This window comes from Pistacia vera, unplaced genomic scaffold (assembly GCF_008641045.1).
Source record: "Pistacia vera cultivar Batoury unplaced genomic scaffold, PisVer_v2 Contig236, whole genome shotgun sequence".
Lineage (NCBI taxonomy): Eukaryota > Viridiplantae > Streptophyta > Magnoliopsida > Sapindales > Anacardiaceae > Pistacia > Pistacia vera.
In genome coordinates, this window is record NW_022196042.1 from 236782 (window position 1) to 257827 (window position 21046).

At 37.5% G+C, this 21046-nt stretch overlaps 1 protein-coding gene across 1 annotated transcript; it reads right to left on the reverse strand.

The window, feature by feature from the left end:
* Positions 1 to 669: 669 nt before the first annotated feature.
* LOC116131655 (probable calcium-binding protein CML13) lies at positions 670 to 1536 on the reverse strand. The gene has a single exon (XM_031417328.1). It carries the CDS (start codon positions 1386 to 1388, stop codon positions 945 to 947), a length of 444 nt encoding a protein of 147 aa, XP_031273188.1. The 5' UTR covers positions 1389 to 1536; the 3' UTR covers positions 670 to 944.
* Between the last annotated feature and the right edge of the window lie 19510 nt (positions 1537 to 21046).

Here is a 21046-nt window from a genome sequence, read left to right on the forward strand (position 1 = left end):
TTTAAAACTTTTATTGAGAAAGGTAATAGTTAATATTTTGAGTTAGAATACAGTAGAATTGGATTTAAAAAGAGCTGAAAATATTAAAACAAATGTGTATTTGTATAAGATTGGATAGGATATTGAGAAAAAATGAAACAAAGGAGCCTAAATGACTAGTAGCCATACAATCGTTACCACCCTTGCAGATGCATAAGAAGAAAAATAATCCTCTACAGAATTGGAAACAGCCTAGCTTCTACTTATAGATAATCAGGGTACATATATTAAATTGTTCAAGCTACTTCTTTATTATCATTCCTCGACTGACCAATATTATGATTGTAAACCATTACTCATTCTGCAAAAACTGTCTTCATATACATAGATTTCCTACATTTGGGACATAAGGAGGAGGTAACAATGTCTGGCCTTATTTCAGAAAATTACATTCTCACAAATAAACATAATTCATTAACAATTCAAGCTAACAGAAAAAGAAAAATATTGAAATTTTTCTTTATACATTCAGTCAAGAATAACACACATTAAATCACATTAGTCTTCAGAAAATGAATGAATATCTGCGTTCCCACACAAAATTGAAGCTAATCCGAATTCCTGAAGTCCACATATTGTAAAAGATCTAAAGATAGCTCCACATTTACAAAACGGAACAAAAACTTGGCATTACCTAAACCAATTCAATTAAGAAAGCTCCAACATCCATAAATTGGTAACATAGCTATACACTATAATGCAACTCAGAAACAGTGAATAAAAAAAAATTAGCAATAATTCAACAATTCAAGAAACACCAATATCCATCGCATTAATTTCAATCAAACCCTAATCCGAATACAAAGCCAAAAAAACAAAAAAAAAACAAAAATTCCACAGAACATTAATAACAAAACACACCAATTTTTTTTTTTTTTTTTTGATTTCTTGAAAAAACCATCAATTCACTTAGCCACCATCCTGGCAATAAAATCTTCGTACCGGATTTTCCCATCCGACCCGACATCCACTTCCCGAATCCACTCATCGAACTCGGAGGGCTCCAGCTTCTCCCCAATAGAAGTCAATATATGCCGCAGATCCGCCACAGAGACAAACCCGGTTGAATCCTTATCCAGCACTTTGAACGCATCACGCAACTGCCGATCGAAAGGCTCCGGTTTCATGTGCTTTGCCATCAGTTCAAGGAACCGGGGGAAATCAAACGGAGCCGTTAGTTTTTCCTCTGAAATTATCGATTTCAGTTGGGCCTGTGTAGGATTTCCCCCCAGTGATCGCATAAGGATCCCCAACTCTGACGGCGCGATCCGACCGTCACCGTCAGTGTCGAATAATGTAAAGGCCTCCTTCATTGACGAGACCTGGTCGTCGCTCAGATCCTTGCCCATTTTTCTCGGTTCGGGTTTTTGAGTTCTCTCTCTGTATCGAGGGAAATGATTTGATTTTCAACTTGTAAATGTGAATGGCTAGAATTTTGTAGGTTGGCTTTCTAAGACTAAAGGTGAGATTACGGAAAGAACGACATCGTTTTATATGAGGGTGAACTGGTCTAGCCATTCGTGACTTGTCAATCTCAATTATTTTGTCTGGGATGTGTTAAAGCTTGGAGCATCGGAAATTGGAATGGGAGTGGTGGATGACTTGGGCCCACATTAGATCCTTGTAATCTTTTAAAGTTGTACAAAAATGGATTACGAGCCCAAAGATTATTTAAGAGAAAAAATGTGTTACTTGTTAATTATAATGCTACTTAATGTTTAATTGAATTGGTCTAAGATGTTAGATGGAATGAGTTCACAAATTTATGCCTCGCATGACAACGCAGAATCATGATTACACAGCTCTGATGATACCAAAAAGAAGAAGCTCAAACGAAATTGTTATTCTTAGTTCCCGAATGGTCAAATTTGTGCCACGTGTCCCTAAAGTATGTGAAAAGTGAAAACCCAACGGCTAGGATCCTGCCACATGTCATTCCCTCTGTATTTGACTTTCTTTACAAGGTGGTCACTGTCATAAGTACAAGCTAAGATGTCATTAGCATGGTCTGGTCTGCAACAACCATGGGGATTACAAATCCATATCCTAATTAGGGGGATTATGCATGCAAGAAACCCCGTAATACCCACTCTTAACCACTGTCAAACGAGATGGGTATAAAAGGAGCCCTCAACCTCCGTTTCAAGGGAGGATTTCAACATTAGTAAAGCTCAAGAGGAAAATACACTAACCTTTTAGAGAGAGTTAAATAATGGTTAGGTCACTAGGACTGAACATCACTGGTTCATACTCACGGACTTTCCCTTTTGTAATCTCATTCAACCCTATAACACCCCACAATAATAATACGATAGTGGATGTAGCTTTGGTTCTCATAACTACCAAACCACTATAAAATCTCTTGTGTTCTTTACTTTGTTACATTGCTTTAACAACCTTGCTGGTTACCCTAAACCATGTGTACATTTTGCTCGGTCCCTCCTGAGGCCAACCAAGTATCTTTAGTTGATACGATTCATCGTATCAACATTTTGGCACTAGAAAATGGCCTCCCCCTTTTGAACAAACTTTGCATAGGGAATCTCTATCTATGCATACACCAGTTACAAGCTTTGCGAAAACAAAAAATGGTCTTAAGCAAAACTTCCAAAAGCCAGGTGGCTGGCCTTAAGGAAGCTAGCCACCAAGAGGTTCCTCAAACCAGTCACTTATGATGGATACACTGAAATCGTTAAGTAATGTGATACAAGCTTTACAACAAAACACACCTAGGATGAGGAACATGCAATTGAGACCTCATTCGCAAATGAACACTCAAAGCCAACCAACACCGAGATGGGCTTCGAATCCACCTCCTCAAGGCTGGAAAATGTACAACGCCCCCAGGTGCAAACCAAGAGAGAAACGTGAGAGTGAGAAGCCTACAAGCAAAACTCCCTCGATAGGAGGCCCGACAATGAACCAACGTTGAGGTAGGCCGTCGTGAAACCATTTGCCTAGACGACAGCCAGCTCCCACCAGTAAGTGCGAGTGCATGATGCAAAAGAACCAACCTAAAGGATGACAACACTTACTATAGGTTTATAGATCAATTTAACGTAGCAGAATTTAAAAATATTTTCGATCTGCAAACTAAAATTCCGCGATCCTTATACCGATTTGCATTATTTAAACACAAAATAAATATTAAAAATTTAATAACAATTTCATACTAGCTTTTGGAGGCTCCTTCAGCTGATTTTGTGGATTCCCTTTCACTCCAAGGAAGAAATGCACGAGCGGTATCCACACGAAGATAGGACGAAAATCGCTAATTGATTTATTTGCTAGTTAAATCAATTAGCTTTAAGGAATAAGAAGTGCAGAATTTTTATTTGAAATTTTTTTTTTCTCCCCACAATGATGAACACATTTTTGAGAGAGAGTGTAGGGGTGGCTAGGGTTTTCTTTTTCCAACTAAAGTTATATATGTTTTAATTTTTAAATTGCACTTAAATAGTGCAACTAATTAAAACCCTAATCTAATTAGGAATAGCCATCAACTTATTCCTTTATTATAATAGCATTACCTTGTATAATTATAGTATTTAATTAATATTATTATTATCCATAAATATTAATATTAAATTATATATATATATATATATATACACACACACACACACACATACACAATCTTACTAATTTTAATTCCCATATGAAATTAAATATAGACAACGACCTTAACAAATTTAATTGGACTATGAGATTACCAAATACCCTTTCATCTTAAAATATGAAAAATACCCTTCTCATTTATTTATCCTGTATCTATCTTCTATGTGTGTGACCCCGAAGGCTCCTCATCATATCGATAGTGAATAGTATCGTGATTGACACTTAATCAATTGTCTCACTAAATACAGACCAAGATTGGCCTCTAACAAGGCATCATGGCTACCCGATAGATTCGAATTTAGCGAAACAGTTACCTATCAATGATATAGTTACTGTGCAATCAAATCATTATCTCATCAAGGTTGAGGTACACAAATAATGTCAACCTCAGAAGATGTCCTTGATCCTTTTGTATTCAGTTATTTGACCAACGACCAGAATAATAATTGGATTGAGTGACAACTTAATCTCACTGTGGCCACAGAGTTTAGTGTCTTTGCCATTTACCGAATTACACAATGAGATAATTTCTCCCATACCCAGGAGTGATGAATCCTTTGTCAATCCACCATAGTCTTGATACACTTCCAATGTACCCAGCCACTACCGTTCTGATAGTCCTGAATAGAACTACGTTGAGCTGGTGTCAAACTGTACCAATTGCTGCACAAGGCGCTCCATTGATCTCAAGTCTAAGGATGACATGCACTACCATCCATTAGAGGATTTATTCCACAGACACTAGGGTTACACTAGGGTTACCATCTACGTGGAATCCTCTAGTGGGTCTATCCGGTAAACTAGCCTATGGCAAGCAGGTTGTCGGCAAACAACCTTGACAAGTGAGATCAGTCACTATATTTCAACATGGTCGTTCAACAATATGATAGCTTTACCATATTATTTGTGTCCTAAGTTAGAATAATACTAGGGCTACGGACATTTCTACAACGGCCACCATATGTGATCATAAGGTCCTCACTATCGAGATTTGAAACACTCGATACCCTCGCCATGGTTCTACCATTCTAAGGACGTACAACACAACATACAATGAATATGAATTACGCAATGTAGAAAAAGCCTTTTATTGATTATAAACATTCTTGTATAGAGTCAATATTACAATAGTGGATTGGCTCTTGGGCACCTACTCCAGCATAGTGGAGTGTATTTGAGATTGAATTGTCTGATCTCCATGGCCTATTGGATCAATCTTCCTGAGGATTCCGACTTCTGGAAGATCTTGCAAAGTGGGTAGTTCATTAGGATCAGGATTGTGTGAGCTTGAAAGTAGGGTTGTAGCTTCTGAGACGCGGCCAAGAAGACTACGACCAACTTCTCCATTTCGAGATAGCGTGTCTCTACATCGAATAGGTGTTTGCTTATGTAGTAAACCGACTATTGGATATTTTCTTCCTCTTAGACCAGGGCCGCACTGATGGCATGCAATGAAACGAAAAGATATAACAAGAGTGGTTCACCTAGAATTGGTTTAGATAGAAGTGGAGGCTGCCCGAGGTGGTTCTTCAGCTCTTGGAAGGAGCACTCGCATTGCTCCATCCACTTGAACTTCTTGTTGCCCTTTAGTACGTCAAATAAAAATTGGTATTTTTCTTTGGCTCCGGAAACGAACCTACTGAGGGCTGCAATATGCCCGATCAAGCTTTGGACTTGCTTTGGCTTGGTTAGGCTCTTCATATTTAGTAGCACCTGGATCTTTTTTGGGTTTGCTTCGATCCCATGTTAATCTACCATGTAACCAAGGAACTTTCTTGAACAAACCCAAAAGCATATTTCAAAAGGTTAAGCTTCATCTAGTATTCCCTTAGGATCTGGAACATTTCTCCAAGATGTTTCACATGGTCTTCTTCCTTATGTGAATTGACCAACATATCGTCAATGTACACCTCTATCGTCATTTCGATGAGACTGGCGAACATCTTGTTCACTAGTCGTTGGTAAGTTGCCCTAGTGTTCTTTAGGCTAAAAGGCATGACTTTATGGCAATAAAGGCCTCAGTCTATGATGAACAAGGTTTGTGGCTCGTCGGGTCCATACATCAGATTTGATTGTATCCCGAGTAGGCATCCATGAAGCTGAGTAGGGCATTCCGTGCAGTTGCGTCCACCAATTGGTCGATCTAAGGGAGGGGAAAGTTGTCTTGCGGACAAGCTATAATATACTCTTTAGCTAGTAATTCTTTAAGAATATATGATAAAATCCACTAAATAACTTTTGCAAACATATTTACATAGAGGTATATAATGTAAAATCCGAAAATTCTAATTTTACTTCATATAAATATATATACAAAATAACTGATGTACTTTAATAAGTACAAGATGGTCTTGGACAGTGCTGCCAAACTCCTCTGCTTCTTGATGTCCCACCTGATCGTAAATCATCAAGTACCTACAAAACAGTAGAATAACAGAGTGAGCACTGATTGCTCAGTAAGTAAACCAAACTGCACTACTGTTTTTCCTCCATTACTCATGTTCTGATTTTCCTTTTCTCACTTTAATCTTTGATAATATTCTTCATTCTTTTCTGATATTCTGCATTTCTTTCTGATACTCTGATTTGCTACTTATCAACGTGCAAAGACAATGAATAAAACTGTTCATCGTCGAGCACATAAGAAATACTTAATCATGTAAGTAGCATAATACATATGTAGAATAATAAGCTGTACTTAGGAAAGAACTTTCTTTTCTTTTCTGTTATCTGTCTCTTATGCTGTATCTCTTTCTTTTCTTCTCTGTTTCTCTTTCTTTTCTTTCTTTCTATTATGGTTTGCTGATCAGACTAGGTTGATGCATGGATTTGGAACCTTAGCCGTGTGAGTGTATACTGGGTACAGTCCTCATCTACATGCACTGTTGACGAACCGTACCAATGTTGTATCTTTCTGCTAAGGCCACTCACTGATGGCGGCATGTATGTAGGTATGCTCTGCTGGGTACAGTCCTCATCCACATACACTACTGACGGACTTTACAAATACTGTATCTCTCTGCTGATGCCGCTCATTGATGGCGACATGCATGTGGGCATCTCTGACACTCACAGGTTCCCCATCGCAACAACCTTAAACATAGCATGCTATAGAAAGAGAATAGAAAGAGATACTATGCACATATCAACATGAATTTCCAAGCTATGGAAATTCTGCACTTGCATTCTTTAGTAAATGAGAAAATATACACACTTGCGTTTTCTTTTCTTTCTTTCTCATTATTTGCTAACATATTCGTTCATATTCGCATTTACCAAATCAAGGCTATATATAAATCATATGCTTAATATGTGCATGATCAAGCCCATTATTTGATGTTCTTTCCAAGTTCACATACATAAGCTTGAAAATTCATTATGGCATAATGGTATGTGTTAAGAGTCATGAAAGTGACTCTATTTTGGTGATAAAAATACCCCATGTGTGATTAAATTGAAATATATTGAGACAATTAAAGAATTTATGAATTTATTCACGAAAATCGCTTCCTAATATTTTTCTTATGAATTTAACGTGTTTGGAATGATTTTGGAAAGGATGTGAGTTGATATTAGATTGTGGTTTATGGATTAGAGGTGATTTTGTCTCATTTATTCTGTTTAGGGGGTAAACTGTCATATTTATAAGGGTTGATTTTGTCACTTTTCAATTGTGTAGGGACCAAAGTGATATTTTGCATTTTGTTCTATAAAAGAAAACGAAAGGTCGCATTTTGAGAGGCGCTGTTCATCATTTTTTGCCGACTCTTCGTCTTCCTTTCTAGCGGCCTCCAGCCACTTTTCACCTCCGTAGGACCTGATCTGAACTCCCTATCACCAGAGCTTTTCATCGGTACCTTCGGATCCTATTTCTGCCACCATTTTTCGGAAGACCCGTCAAAAAATTAACGTTTTCCGATGAGTGTGACTGTTCGTATTCCGGGCTGCTCGTTGGTCGTTTTCGCCCATTCTTCACATCATATCGCTATCGATTACCTCCTCTCTGCCATGATCAGCTTCGTTTCTACCGTTTCAACCTCCTTCATCACCACCATGAGCGGCTAAGTTCCCGGTTGTCTATTATGGCATAGGCGAGATCGAGATTGACTCCACGACTCTGCTCATCAACTCTCGACTAGTTGAATGAGCCCAATTGTGGGACATTTGGTAGTATTGTGCTTCGGATTATATTTGTTTTCGTTTCATGTTTGATTTCGATACTTTAATATGGTTTGAGCATAATCTGTGATGAATATTGTTGTCCATTGTGATTTAATGTTTTCATAGAGCTCGCTGAATGATAAACGTTGGTTTGAAATAATTAAATGATGAATATTGCTTTTCATTACTTCACATCGATTGTAATTGAGTTGTGTTCGGATTTGTAACGCCCCGCTTGAGGTACGTTGTTATTGTTTCCTCTTTCGCCCTTAATCGAGTTGGTTTTTGTTATATTTGTTTGTTTGAATGTTATGTTGATTGTTGCCCTGAAATTGGTTGAAAATAGAAGGATTTGAGTGTACCAAGCTTCGCCGGGGCGAAGAAGAATCTTCGCCGCGGCGAAGATGGGTTGAACCAAGGGTGAAACTCTCTGGACAGTTTCGCCGCGGCGACAAATGTTTCTTCGCCGCGGCGACGGGCCGAATTTCATGTTGGTTGAGTTTTAGACATTTTCTTCCCTAAGGACAATTTGACCCTTCTACCCCTAATTAGCAGGAAAAGTGGGGAGTGAATTGTAAGGATTTTACATGGAGAATATGTTGATATGGGGGTGAGTTTGTAATGAATCAAAGGATATGGATGGAATTCCCAAAATAGAACAAGGGCAAAATGGGAATGAGTGTGTTAATATTTCATTAAAAGGAATTAGAATCAAAGAACCCCTCATTTCTTCTTCTCAAACGTGACTCTTCATTTCTTCTCCTCTCAATTTCTCTTTTCTTTTGGTTCAAGGAATTTCAAGGGTTTTGAAGTGATTTGGGGGTATAGAAAGCAACCTAAGGCTTCCTAAGGTAAGGATTTCTCCTTAAGTTGTGTGATATGTAGATTTTAGTTCATTTTGGTTTTTGAGGGTTTTCATTCTTTTGGTTAAGAGTAGAGAGAATAGCCAAGAAACCAAGTGGAAAGAAGATTTGGTGAAGTCTCTCCATAGCAAGTAAGTAAAACCCAACCCAAGTTGAGATTTATGAAATTTCTTGATTAGGGTTTTGATAGATTTGATGTATGTATGTGATATACATGTAATAAGGCATGTATGAAGGATTAAATAGAAATTTCTATGCTTTGTGAATGTTATTACTTTGCAAATATGAGAAATGGGTTGTTGGTTTGGCAAGGTAGTTGAGATGGATTTGAAGGGGTGTTATGGAACCCTTTTTGGAAGTGTTTTATTTGACAGGTTATTATGACTTTGTGAAGGGGTTTTTCCCCATTTTGGATGGTTAGGAAAAGTTTTAGATTCATGGCTATGATAGAGTTTTATAGTGCACATGAGTTGTTTGATGAAATGCCTAATAGAGGTTTGAGTGTGAGTAATGAACCTTAATTCTTGCAACATTGCATGTTGGCATTTCACAAGTGCATTAGTAGAGATGAATCATCCATGTGCATTGTTATATGCATTGAAGAGTGACCTAAGGAAGAGTAGGAAACTTTGTGTATAGAAATACCCTATGAGTAGAGAGCTTAGTGGGTAAAATTACTCTAAGGGTAGAGAGCATTGAAAAATGCTACAATAGAATGAGTTAGAAGAGTAGTATAGTTGGGATGATGCTTTGTGATCATCACCCGACCGTTATGGGAATCGGATTGATGCTTTGTGATCATCATCCGAATAGCCCTTAGAGATGGGTCGATGCTTTGTGATCGTCACCCAATGAGTAATAGAAATGGGTTGATGCTTTGTGACCACTACCCGATTAGTTAAGAGATATGTAGGTTGATGCTTTGTGATCATCATCCAACGGCTAGTAGAAGCGGGTTGATGCTTTGTGATCATCACCCGATAGTGACTAGAGACGGGTAAATGCTTGGTGATCGTTACCCAAAATTCATGAGGAACGGGTAGGTGCTAGGTGATCTCCACCCGATAGTTAGGAGGAACCGAGTTGGTGCTTTGTGATCCTCACTCGGTAGTCACTAAGAACGGGTTGGTACTGTGTGAATTCCACCCGATAGCCATAGAGAGTGAGATGGTGCTGTGTGAACGCCATTCGGCCGTACCTCCGGTAAGATGAGGCCATGATGTTATAGAAACAGAAATAGAAACAGAATTAGAAAAGGAAAGAATTAAGAGTCACACACGGGGACAGACAGTTAGAGAGTTTTACTTACTGAGCATTATTTGTGCTCACCCCGTTATTTTCCTTTGTGGATGCAGGTTCTAGGTGATGATGCGGTTGGGGGGGCGTCGGCGCGCGAGGAGCAATAGCTACACTGTTCCCCTATTTTGTCTTTTAAAATGCACTTTTGTAAACAGTAACCTTTGTGTATAAAAGACATGTGATTTGTAATGAAAAGAAACTTTTTGGGCCAAATTTTCCATTGTTAATTGCATGCATTGTACTAGTTTTCAGTAGGTGTTACAGGATTTAATTTCATTTCTACCGTTGTTACGTTTATTGTGAAGTTGGTTGTTTGGAAGATACGTGTTGATAAATTGTATTTGTTAATCGCGTACCAACTAGTGGTATTGTCTTGTAGTGTTTATCGACATTTAATGATAGTCTTTAACCAATCGAACTTGAGTGATCGGGTGAGACAGGATAGATTATACTTAGAGTTCTGGCAAACTATTTCATTGATTTACCTTGCCTTGTAGGTTTAGGGGATCGTAAAGGGTGGAGGAGAATTGTGTGAGTTGGTCTCGTGTCGAACCAAAACAGTCACGACAACGTTTTTATTATAAAGTCTTTATTAGTTTTAATTTCACTCTTTTATTATTTGCATTTAGTTTGTTTAGTTTCATTAATCAATTGCCAATTTCATTTCTGCTACTCAAAATACATTAGGTTGTTAGTTTTGCTCCCTGTGGATTCAACCCTGCTTACCACTAACTACGGTATTTAGGTTTAATTTTGTGACTGTGACGACCGGTTCGACAAAATTTTGGCGCCAATTGCCATATCAAAGTAACACTTTAACTTGCAATTCTTCTCTAACACTTCCATGTGCTATTCAAGAAGTAGTAAAGGTTCAAGTAACTAGAGCCAAGCACTAAGGGCCATTACTCTCATGGAACTAACATGACCAAGTGATATATTAAAATTTGGCATAACAATATGCACTTTTGAATACTAACATTTTTACTTGGTTAAGCCCAACCATAATCTTCCTACTTCAATTCTTGCCTTTGTCTAACCCTTTCTTCATTAGGGTTTAGCCAACTCATGCATGCATTTTTTCTTTGGATTTTCATCAAACACTTCATATACACATGCAACTACCATGTTGGCTACACTTCCACATCTCTCTAAATCCACCAAAATTTGAGCAGAAACTCACTTATTATAGCATCAAACCTGGCCATTTTCAACAATTCTCAACACTTCAAAAATTTCAACACTAATTCTTCTATAACTTCACCAAATCATCACATTATACACTACTTCTCATGGCTGGAAATTACACACCATTCAACATAAAAAATAGCCAACAATTCTCACATACAATCACATAAAAACATGCAAGAATCATACTACACAAGTCTTGCTCAAATCAAGGCTAAAATTAGGTTTACTTACCTTGAATGTGTGATATCACCTCCTTTTGCTAAAAGTCTCTTCCTCTTGGAACTAGATCATATAAAAACCTAAGAATTTAAAACTTTAAAGTTTAATCACACTCCTTTTGCTTGAATCTTACCTTTGGATGCTTTAGATTGAAAATCTATTAAAATCCAAGCCAAATCCTATGATTTTCCTTTGAAATTTAGTGAAGAAAATTGAGAGAAAATGGGGGTGAAGGGTGGCGTGAATAAGGTTTAGAATGGCTAGGGTTTAGGTTATTGCAACCTTATATATATATATATTAGTCGATTTGCCCTTGCACTTTTTATGAAATTCCATCTATATCCTTTAGTCAATTACCAAAATACCCTCATTTTTATTATCTTCTTCACATTATTTTGCTTCCTTTCACTTCCCGCTTTTTCAACTAATTATGAGTGAAAAGAGAATTTTACCCCTAATGAAGTTTTAAGGAATTTTCTTCACATTTGTCTAAGGTAACTTCAAAGAAATCCAACTAAGGGTATTAGGGCATAAATAAAATTATGTACCTTGATGTGGGTGTTACACAAGCTTTGTTTAGATCGGTGAAATCGATGCATGTTCTCTATTTTCCATTCCACTTCTTGATGAGGACTAGATTGATGAGCCAATCTAGATATCTAACTTCTTTGATGAATTTGATCTCAATGAGTTTATCGACTTCCTCTTTGAGCACATGAGACTGTTCTTCGTCCATACTCGTTTTTTCTGACGGATAGGATAGGAGTCAAGATCGATGTTGAGGTGGTGACATATGACCTCGGGGTTTATCCCGATCATGTCTACATGTTCCCAAGCAAAAATGTCCAAGTTTTCTTTAGGAAGGTGATCAAACAATTGCGTGTTTCTCCTTCAAGGCTACCCCCTATTCATGCAACTTCTCGACCGGATCGGTGGGAGGCTCATCCTTGTGCTGGAGAGGGTTGAGGGTGTCCCTGGTTGAAGTGAATTGTTGTGTAGCGTTGATGGCCATCGTGGTATTGAGACGATAGTTGCCATAGAGGGGTGAATCGTCGATAGTAATGACTACCTGAGTTGGAATAGGCTTAGATTAGATCATTAAAGGGTGAAAGCCCTCTTTCTAGTGCCAAAACGTTGATGAGATTTTCTGCACTGACTACAGCGTTAGGATGAAGAAACTCACCAACCTGAAATACTCGATTAACTCTTGGGGGAATCGATTAGGATGGGTGTGTGGTTCTTGAGAACTAGCGTATGGGACTCTTTTCGCAAGCGATGAATGACAAAGATGATGGTATGCATTTTGGTCAACAGTAGGGGAGCTGGAGAGAAGTTCTAACATTTTTAAAGTGGTTCGGATGGAAATAGAACAAGGCCTACGTCCTCTTTAATGTTATTTGACTATATCTGTTTGGGGATACAATAAGATGAGTTCCAATCATATTGTTGTATATTGACTCTATGGATCATGGTTATTCTATTTATAAAAGGCATTGTTTATATTATGTAAAACGTATTCCATATGTATGTATTAATATATGCCCTTAGAGTGGTTGAACTGCGACGAGGTAATCAAGCAATGATGGGTCTTGATTGTGAGATCCCTATGATTACTTATGGTGGCCATTCTAGAAATGTCCGTAGCCTTAGTATTATCCTAACTTAGAGCATAGATAATGCAATAAGGCTATCATAGCATTGAACGACCCTACCGGAAAGTAGTGACAGATCTTACATGTAAAGGTTGTTTTGTGACAACTTGGTTCGACACATGGGTGCTTGTTATTCACGAGTTCACCAGACTGGCCCATTAGAGGATTCATTATAGATGGTAACCCCAACGTCCATGAAATACATCCTCTAACAGATGGTGGTGCATATGGTCCTTAGACTTGAGATCACTAAAGTGTTGTGTGTAAAAATTGGTGTAGTTTGACACTAGCCAAACGTAATCCTGCTCAGGGTTATCAATCTGGTGGTGATTAGCTGCATTGAGAAGTACATCATGGCTATAGTGTATCGACAAAGGATTCATCACTCCTGGTTACAGGAGAAATTATTGTAGTGAGAAATTTAATAAGAGACAACGACCTTAAATTTGTGGCCACAATGGAATCGAGTTGGTGCTCGATTGGTTGACTGGTTGATTGGTCCGATAACCGAATCTGAATATGTCAAGGTGATTTATACTTGAAGCTGACATTATTTCTATACTTGAAACCTTGATGAGATAATAGATGATGGAAGGATTTGATTACACGATAACCATACTGTTGACAGGTAACGAATATGCTGAATCTGAATTTGTCGAGTGACCATGATGCCTTGCTAGAGGCCAATCTTGGTTTGTGTGTAATGAGACAATTGATAGTATATTGATCATGATATTACTCACTTCCGATATGATGAGGAGCCTATGAGTCGCACACTTAAAAGGCAATTTAAAGAAGATAACGAGTGAGGGGCATTTTCACCATTTATCGATGAAGGGTTATTTTGGTAAATCTTACAAAGCAATTAAATTTTTTGGAAAGGTTGTTACCTGTATCCAATCCCAAATCTCCCATAACTCTCTCCATTGCTGCCCAAGTCAATTCATTGAGAGAAAATTTCTCTTGAAATTTTCTTACTCATTTTCTTCTTTAAACTTCACAAATCATTCTAGCAAATTGGTTGTGCATGGAGTTTTGCCCTTATGTGGATTCACTTCTATCCTTGAAGTGTGAGCATTTTTCAATGATTAAGTAGTGGAGCCATCAACGTGGGTGAGAATCCGAAACCTTGAATGGGTTTTTAATGTTCTTAAGCATGCAAACAATGTATAACTCTTATATGGATTTTGGGGCTTTAGGTTATAATCGGTAAATTTTTGTTTTCCACTGAATTTTTTTTTATTAATTCCTAACCATGGTATTGAAGCTCCTTATATTAGATTACATTATTTAATTTTGCTAGAAATTGTTTAATTTGTTGATTACATGATTTGGGTTTTAATTTGATTAATTTGGATTTGGATTAATTGGATTAAAATGGATTTGGTGTGTTGATGGGGATATTGAAATCTGTTGTGTTTGATCTAATTTTTGGTGAAGAGTTGGAATGAAACCCTAGATGCGCCACCATGGACGGTGGTGTAGGCTACCATGCGTGGTGGTGCGTGGCAGCATCGTGACTGAAGTAGCAACATCACATACACTACTATTGCCCTTGGTGCAAAGTAGCGCGCTCGCGTTGCTGTAGCCAACCGCGTGCTTTGTACATGGCAGCCACCTATTACCGTGCATGGTGGAAGGGAAACATGTGGCCTTGGCGAACACCCATCAAGGTGTTCAGAAGGGAAACAACGATTGTCCCAAACATCCTTGGTTGATAACATGGGACTACTGTCACTTTCACTGTAACGATGCTGTGTATGGTGGCTGCCTTTGGTTGATCATTGTTGTAAATGGCCTAGCCTTGCTGGCTATGTGTTTACCCATATTTCCCTGACCTTCACTTTTGTTTTCACACAAGTGGTTGACTCGTTGTGTGTTTTTACGCACAACTGTCCTATCCTGGGCAGCCTGTGATTTTCCTCCGGGGAAATTGCTCTTATTTACACTACAATGCTCTTTTTTTAGCGATTCAAAATCTCATGTGTTACTGCATGTGTGAGGATCTTGTTAGTTGGTCTACATAAGTTTTTGGACTTTTGTAGCATGGGTTTAAGTGTATTTACAGTCAGTTGAGGCTAGTGCACGTTAATTTGCTATAGGTTTGTAAATAGGTCATAATGGATTCAATCGTGAGTCAATTGATTCACAGTTTTCACTAGTATATTGATAAAATGTTGGTGCATCTTTAACGAGTTTTTAATGCTATTGCTCATATGCGTCAATGCGCATAAAATCGTTGTTTCGAGTAGCACACGTGTTGGTGCAGGTGGGCTTCATTTTGGGTTGGTTTCTCACGTTGTCGCGCATTGATGTTGGTCCAGAATTTAATATAATTGTTGCTACATATTATAAACATATATTGAGAGGCTCAACAACAAGGGACTAAACTGAAAAGTTTACAACTTGTTGTGTTTAAACACAACAAGGAATAATATAAGGGGTAATTATAATTTACCAAGTTATCAAAAATTGTATTTTTGATTGACTGTTATATGCATATTCTTGTGATGAAATTGCATGGTGTTGGTTGCATTTTCTTTTAGACCTAGTTAAATTTGAGGATTGTAATTTCAATTTAAATAAGGCCTACGTGCCTTGCCTTTCTTTACAATCTCTTGTAATTTCTCTTTCTCATCTTACTCCCCTCGAATGTAAATCGAGGTTTCTATTTATTGATGTAAAGTTAAATTAGAATTTATTTTAATTTAATGTAATGATTGAGAAGAAGAAGCATTGGATTGAAGAAGGCAAGTTTTTAAATTGAATGTCCTCTTGTAATTTAATTACCTAGGTTGACATACAAATTCCTCAAAGCTCAGGGAATTTGAGGCAATGCACCAACACGTTTATCTTTATTGCTTAGTTCACATGCTAAGGGTGAATGTTATGGATATAACATATTAATAAAAATAATAAAATGATGAGACCAAAAGCAAAAGCAAAACCCTCATTAAAAGGATATTAAGTCTATTATTCACGCCTTCCAACACCATAGGCCAAGTCAAACCATTGATCGTTGTAACCTTTTTGATCAACAAAGGGTATGCGTTTATCAATGAGAGACTAAATCGCATTGGAGTTTTTCCTTAATGGTGTTGGGTAAGACTTAAATAGTAGTTTGGTTTGTTCAATCAAGGAAGGTTGAAAATGTACTAGAGGCACATGTAGAGAAGTGTAATTTTATAATGCACGGGATGATATGTAGTACCTACTCTATAGATCCAAGAGTTGCACTTAAGGTCAATGGTCGGCGCCATTGAATTGTGTAATTGATTTGCTTGTCCAATTTTTATTCGAGGATTAATGGTTGGTGCCATTAGTTGGTATAAATTGAGTTTGTGGCCTGCCTAAGACTATCTCCAACCCATTGCACCAAATTGGTGTGAAACACTATTGCATCTCCAACCTACTACACCAAATATTACACCAAAAAGAATATTCTTTAAAATATTCTCTTTCTCTTTCTTTTTCTTTTATTGTAATAATCAACAATTAATCTGTTTCACTCATTATTTTTCTATATATTAATTAAATATTGGGAATGATATTTTTATTAAATAATAATTACTTTGAAAATTATATTGATTTAATAAAATTAAGCATTTATTTAATCAAATAAACATTGCATTTAATATAGAAAAAAACATTACATCTAATATAAAATGATACCAAAAAAAAAAAAAAAAACACAAAATAATTTCATATTGATAATAATTTAATTTTCTGAATTAATATATCTTCCCACAAATGATCAATTAATGTATTTCGAAGAGCATGGTGAGCCTCTGTATCCTTGATTTGTCTATGTCGAGCAGAAAATTTTGAAATCGAACATTTTCATCTACGACAATTTCAACTTCGGGAGTTGGCGCTTCCATTTGATTCTCAATCGATGCATCACATTATGATCATCCTGATTATCATTTTGTCCATAATAATACACGCAATCATTATATCATGTAATACATTTTTTTTCCCAAACACGTGTCGGTCCTGCCACAATTGCAAACTGCGATTGGAGACTCCAAATGCACATTCCACATCTTTTCTACCTCCTTTTTGTTTCATTGCAAATAATTTTTTTTAGGACCACGTGATTGTTAATAGTTTGTATGAGAGTAGACCACTTTGGGTATATACCATCAGCTAAATAATAACCCTATTATACTTTTTTCCTTGATGATATAATGAGTGGGAGAAGCAATACCTTTAGTTAGGTTGGCAAAACGATGAGATCCTCTAACACATTAATGTCATTGTTGGAGCATGGCAAACCAAAAATGCATGCCATATCCAAAGATCATAATCAACTATAGCCTAGAGAATAATAGTTGAGGATCCACTACGACTAGCATATTGTCCTCCCAAGCTGTTGGACAATTTTTCCACTTCTAATGCATACATCTAAACTACCCAACATTCCTGGAAAACCACGTTTTTCACCAATATGAAGTAGCCTGCAACATCATTAGCATTAGGTGATCTTAGATATCGTTCTGCAAATACCTCAACAACAGTACGACAAAATCTCTTCAAACTTTCAATGGTTGTAGACTCGCCTATTTAATACACTCATCAATAGCATCTGCTGGTAAACCACACGCCAACATCTGGAATACAGCTATATTTTTTGAAAAACAGACAAGCCAGCCTACCGAGCCCATCCATTCGTTGTACAAAGTATGTATCATGACCTTTCACGTGATCAACAATACGAATGAATATTTGAGACATTCGAATCATCGGCAAACATGGAATCATATACCGTGGATTATCAGCAAAATAATCGTTGAACAAATTGCGATCAGTAGTTTCCCAATTGCGATTGATGACTCTATGACCAAAAATTGATCCTCTACGGATCAGAGAAACGTTGTTGTTAGCTATCATGAAAAGGATTGCTTTTTGCTCTGCATCAATCGCTTCAAATCATTCATCAATTCCTCGTCATCAATTTCATTTTCATAAAATGATATGAATTAGAAGATGATAATGTTAGGAACAAACCCGGTTGCTCAGCGGAAAACAAAAACTTTATACAACCGTAGATCGTTCCTTAAAGCCCAAAATCAAGGCACAATTTTCCAGTTTATGTATAATATCAAGAATCTGCAGAAAAAGTAAATCTAAGTTTAGATTCATACCCACGTTGGAGGCTCCACCAAAATTGTCTTTGAAGTGTGTTTGCTACCGATCCAATTTTAGGATCGAACCAAGAAGTCCACAAGAAGACAACCACTAAGAACCAAGGAGGGATTTGCTAATCCTCCTTGGTCTTAAGAAATCAAGAACAAAAAGAATATTTGTTTTTTAATCAAATAGTGAAAGTGGCATGGGAGATGTATAGGCTCTGTGTGTTTTCTTCTTTAATTGAAAATGAACTAATAAAAACCTTACTTATTTCACACACACATTTTCTTTTATAGGCAAACTAAGTTGCCCATTCCCACATGGAATGGGCTTGGGCTCCAACCCAAACACCCCATGTTGCCAAACACTCCCAATTAGATATTTTAATTTATTTCATCATTATCTCAATTAAAATCAATTAATATTTAATTAACATTTAACAATAATGATGATTTAATTAATATGTGCGTGCACACATTTAACCGTAATTTCACTTATTTAATTTTTCTAACACATTAAATAAAGGCTACGACCTCAGCAAATTAATTACCTATAAAATTACCAAAATACCCTTTCGTCTAAAGACGAAAACGCCCTTCTTTCTTCTTGGCTCTAAATTATCTTCTATGTGTGTGACCCATAGGCTTTTCATCATACCGCAGTGTATAGTACGCGATTAACACAAATTAATCGTCTTACTAATACATAGACCAAGATTGGCCCTTAGCAAGGCATCATGGCCACCTGATAGATCTGATTCACAAAGTAGCTACCTGTCAACGATATGGTTATTGTACAATTCATCATTTCATCATACGTTATCTCGACGAGACGAAGGCATAAAAATAGTGTCAACCTCCGGTTACTCTCGATATTATGTATTCAGTTTCTGGACCAATGACCTATATTATAATCCGGATAGAGCAACACTCAATCCTACTGTGGCCACATTTTTAGTGTCATTGTCATATACTGAATTGCGCCGTGAGATAACTTCTCTCGTACCTGGGAGTGATGAATCTCTGTTAATCCACCATAGTCTTGATACACTCCTTGATGCAGCCAATCACCACCGATTGACAGCTCTAAATAGAACTACGTTAGGCTAGTGTCAAACTACACCAATCAGTGCACAAGGCTTCGGTGATCTCAAGTCTAGAGACACATGCACCACAATTCATTAGAGGATTTGTTCCATAGACACTGGGTTACCATCCATATGGAATCCTTTGGTGGGTCAGTCCATGAACTTACTGCGTATATCTCCCTACAACAACACCCATGTGTTGCACCAGGTTATCACCAAACAACCTTGACAAGTGAGATCATTCACTGCCTTTCAACAGGGCTTCAACACTATGATAGCCTTACCGTATTATCTGTGCCCTTACTTAGAATAATACTGGGGGCTATGGACTTTTCTAGAATGGCCACATATTGTGCTCATAGGGTTCTCACTATCAAGATTTGAAATACTTATACCCCGTCACAGTTCTACTATTCTAAGACTAATCAATACATATTGGAATAATATGATTTACCGGATATAGAATCAATGCCTTTTATTATTAATTAATGATATTATTTCAAAGAGTCAATTTTATAATAATGGTTGGCTCTAGGGCATCTACTATAACAATCTCCCACTTGCACTATAGCCAATCTTTCATGTATTTAATACCAAATGATCTCAGTGCCTTTCATGCTTCTCTATGACGAGGCTTTGTCAGTGGATCTGCGAGATTGTTGTCAGTATGCACTTTACTAATTGCACGTCTTTCCTCTCAACTATTTCTTTGATGAGATTGAATGTCTGAGTATGTTGTCTGGACTTTGTATGAGACCGTGGTTCCCTAGCTTGAGCAATTGCTCCATTTTGTCACAATAGATGTCTATAGGATCAACAATCGTGGGAACCACACCAAGTTCAGACGAACTTCTTAATCCAGACTGCCCCTTGGCCGTATCTGACAATGCAATATACTCAGCCTCCATTGTAGAGTCTGTTACGTGCTTTGCTTGGAGCTCTTCCAGCTCACTGCACCGCCATTGAGACAAAATACAAACCCTGATTACGATTGATAATCATCTTTGTCCGTTTGGAAACTAGCATCACTATATCCCTTACAGTGAGCTCATCTTCCCCTCCATAAACCATAACATACCTTAGTCCTCTTTAGGTACTTAAGAATATTCTTGACAGCCTCCAGTACGCTCACCTGGATCCGATTGATATCTACTGCAAGTGCTTAAAGCACATGAGACATCATCCGAGTACATAGCATGGCATCTGATGGATCCATTGCTGATGCATATGGGATCCTCTTCATCCATCTCTCTCATCTGTGTTTTAGGACACAATTCCTTAGAGAGATAAACACCATGTGACATCGGAAGAAATCCCTTCTTGGATTCTTCCTACGAATCTTTTCATACCTTGTCAATATACGCACTCTAACTTAGGCCAAGCAACCTCCATGATCTATCACGATAGATCTTTATACCAAGGATGTAGGCTGCTTCTTATAATCCTTCATGCAGAAGCACTTGGATAACCAAGTCTTTACCGATTGTAAGTTCGGTATATCATTCCCGATCAGAAGATGTCATCGACACAACACTAGGAATGCTACTACGCTCCCACTCACTTTCTTGTAACCATAGGGCTCATCTTTGTTTTTATAAAACTGAATTCTTTACACCCTCATCAAAACGAATGTTCCAGCTCTTTGAAGCTTGCTTGAGTCCATAAATGGATCTCCGCAACTTGCATACCTTATTGCTTGACTATCAAGAACGAAACCATGAGGTTGTGTCATATCACATCCTCCTCAAGTTTCCATTCAGGAAAGTAGTTTGGACATCCATTTGCCA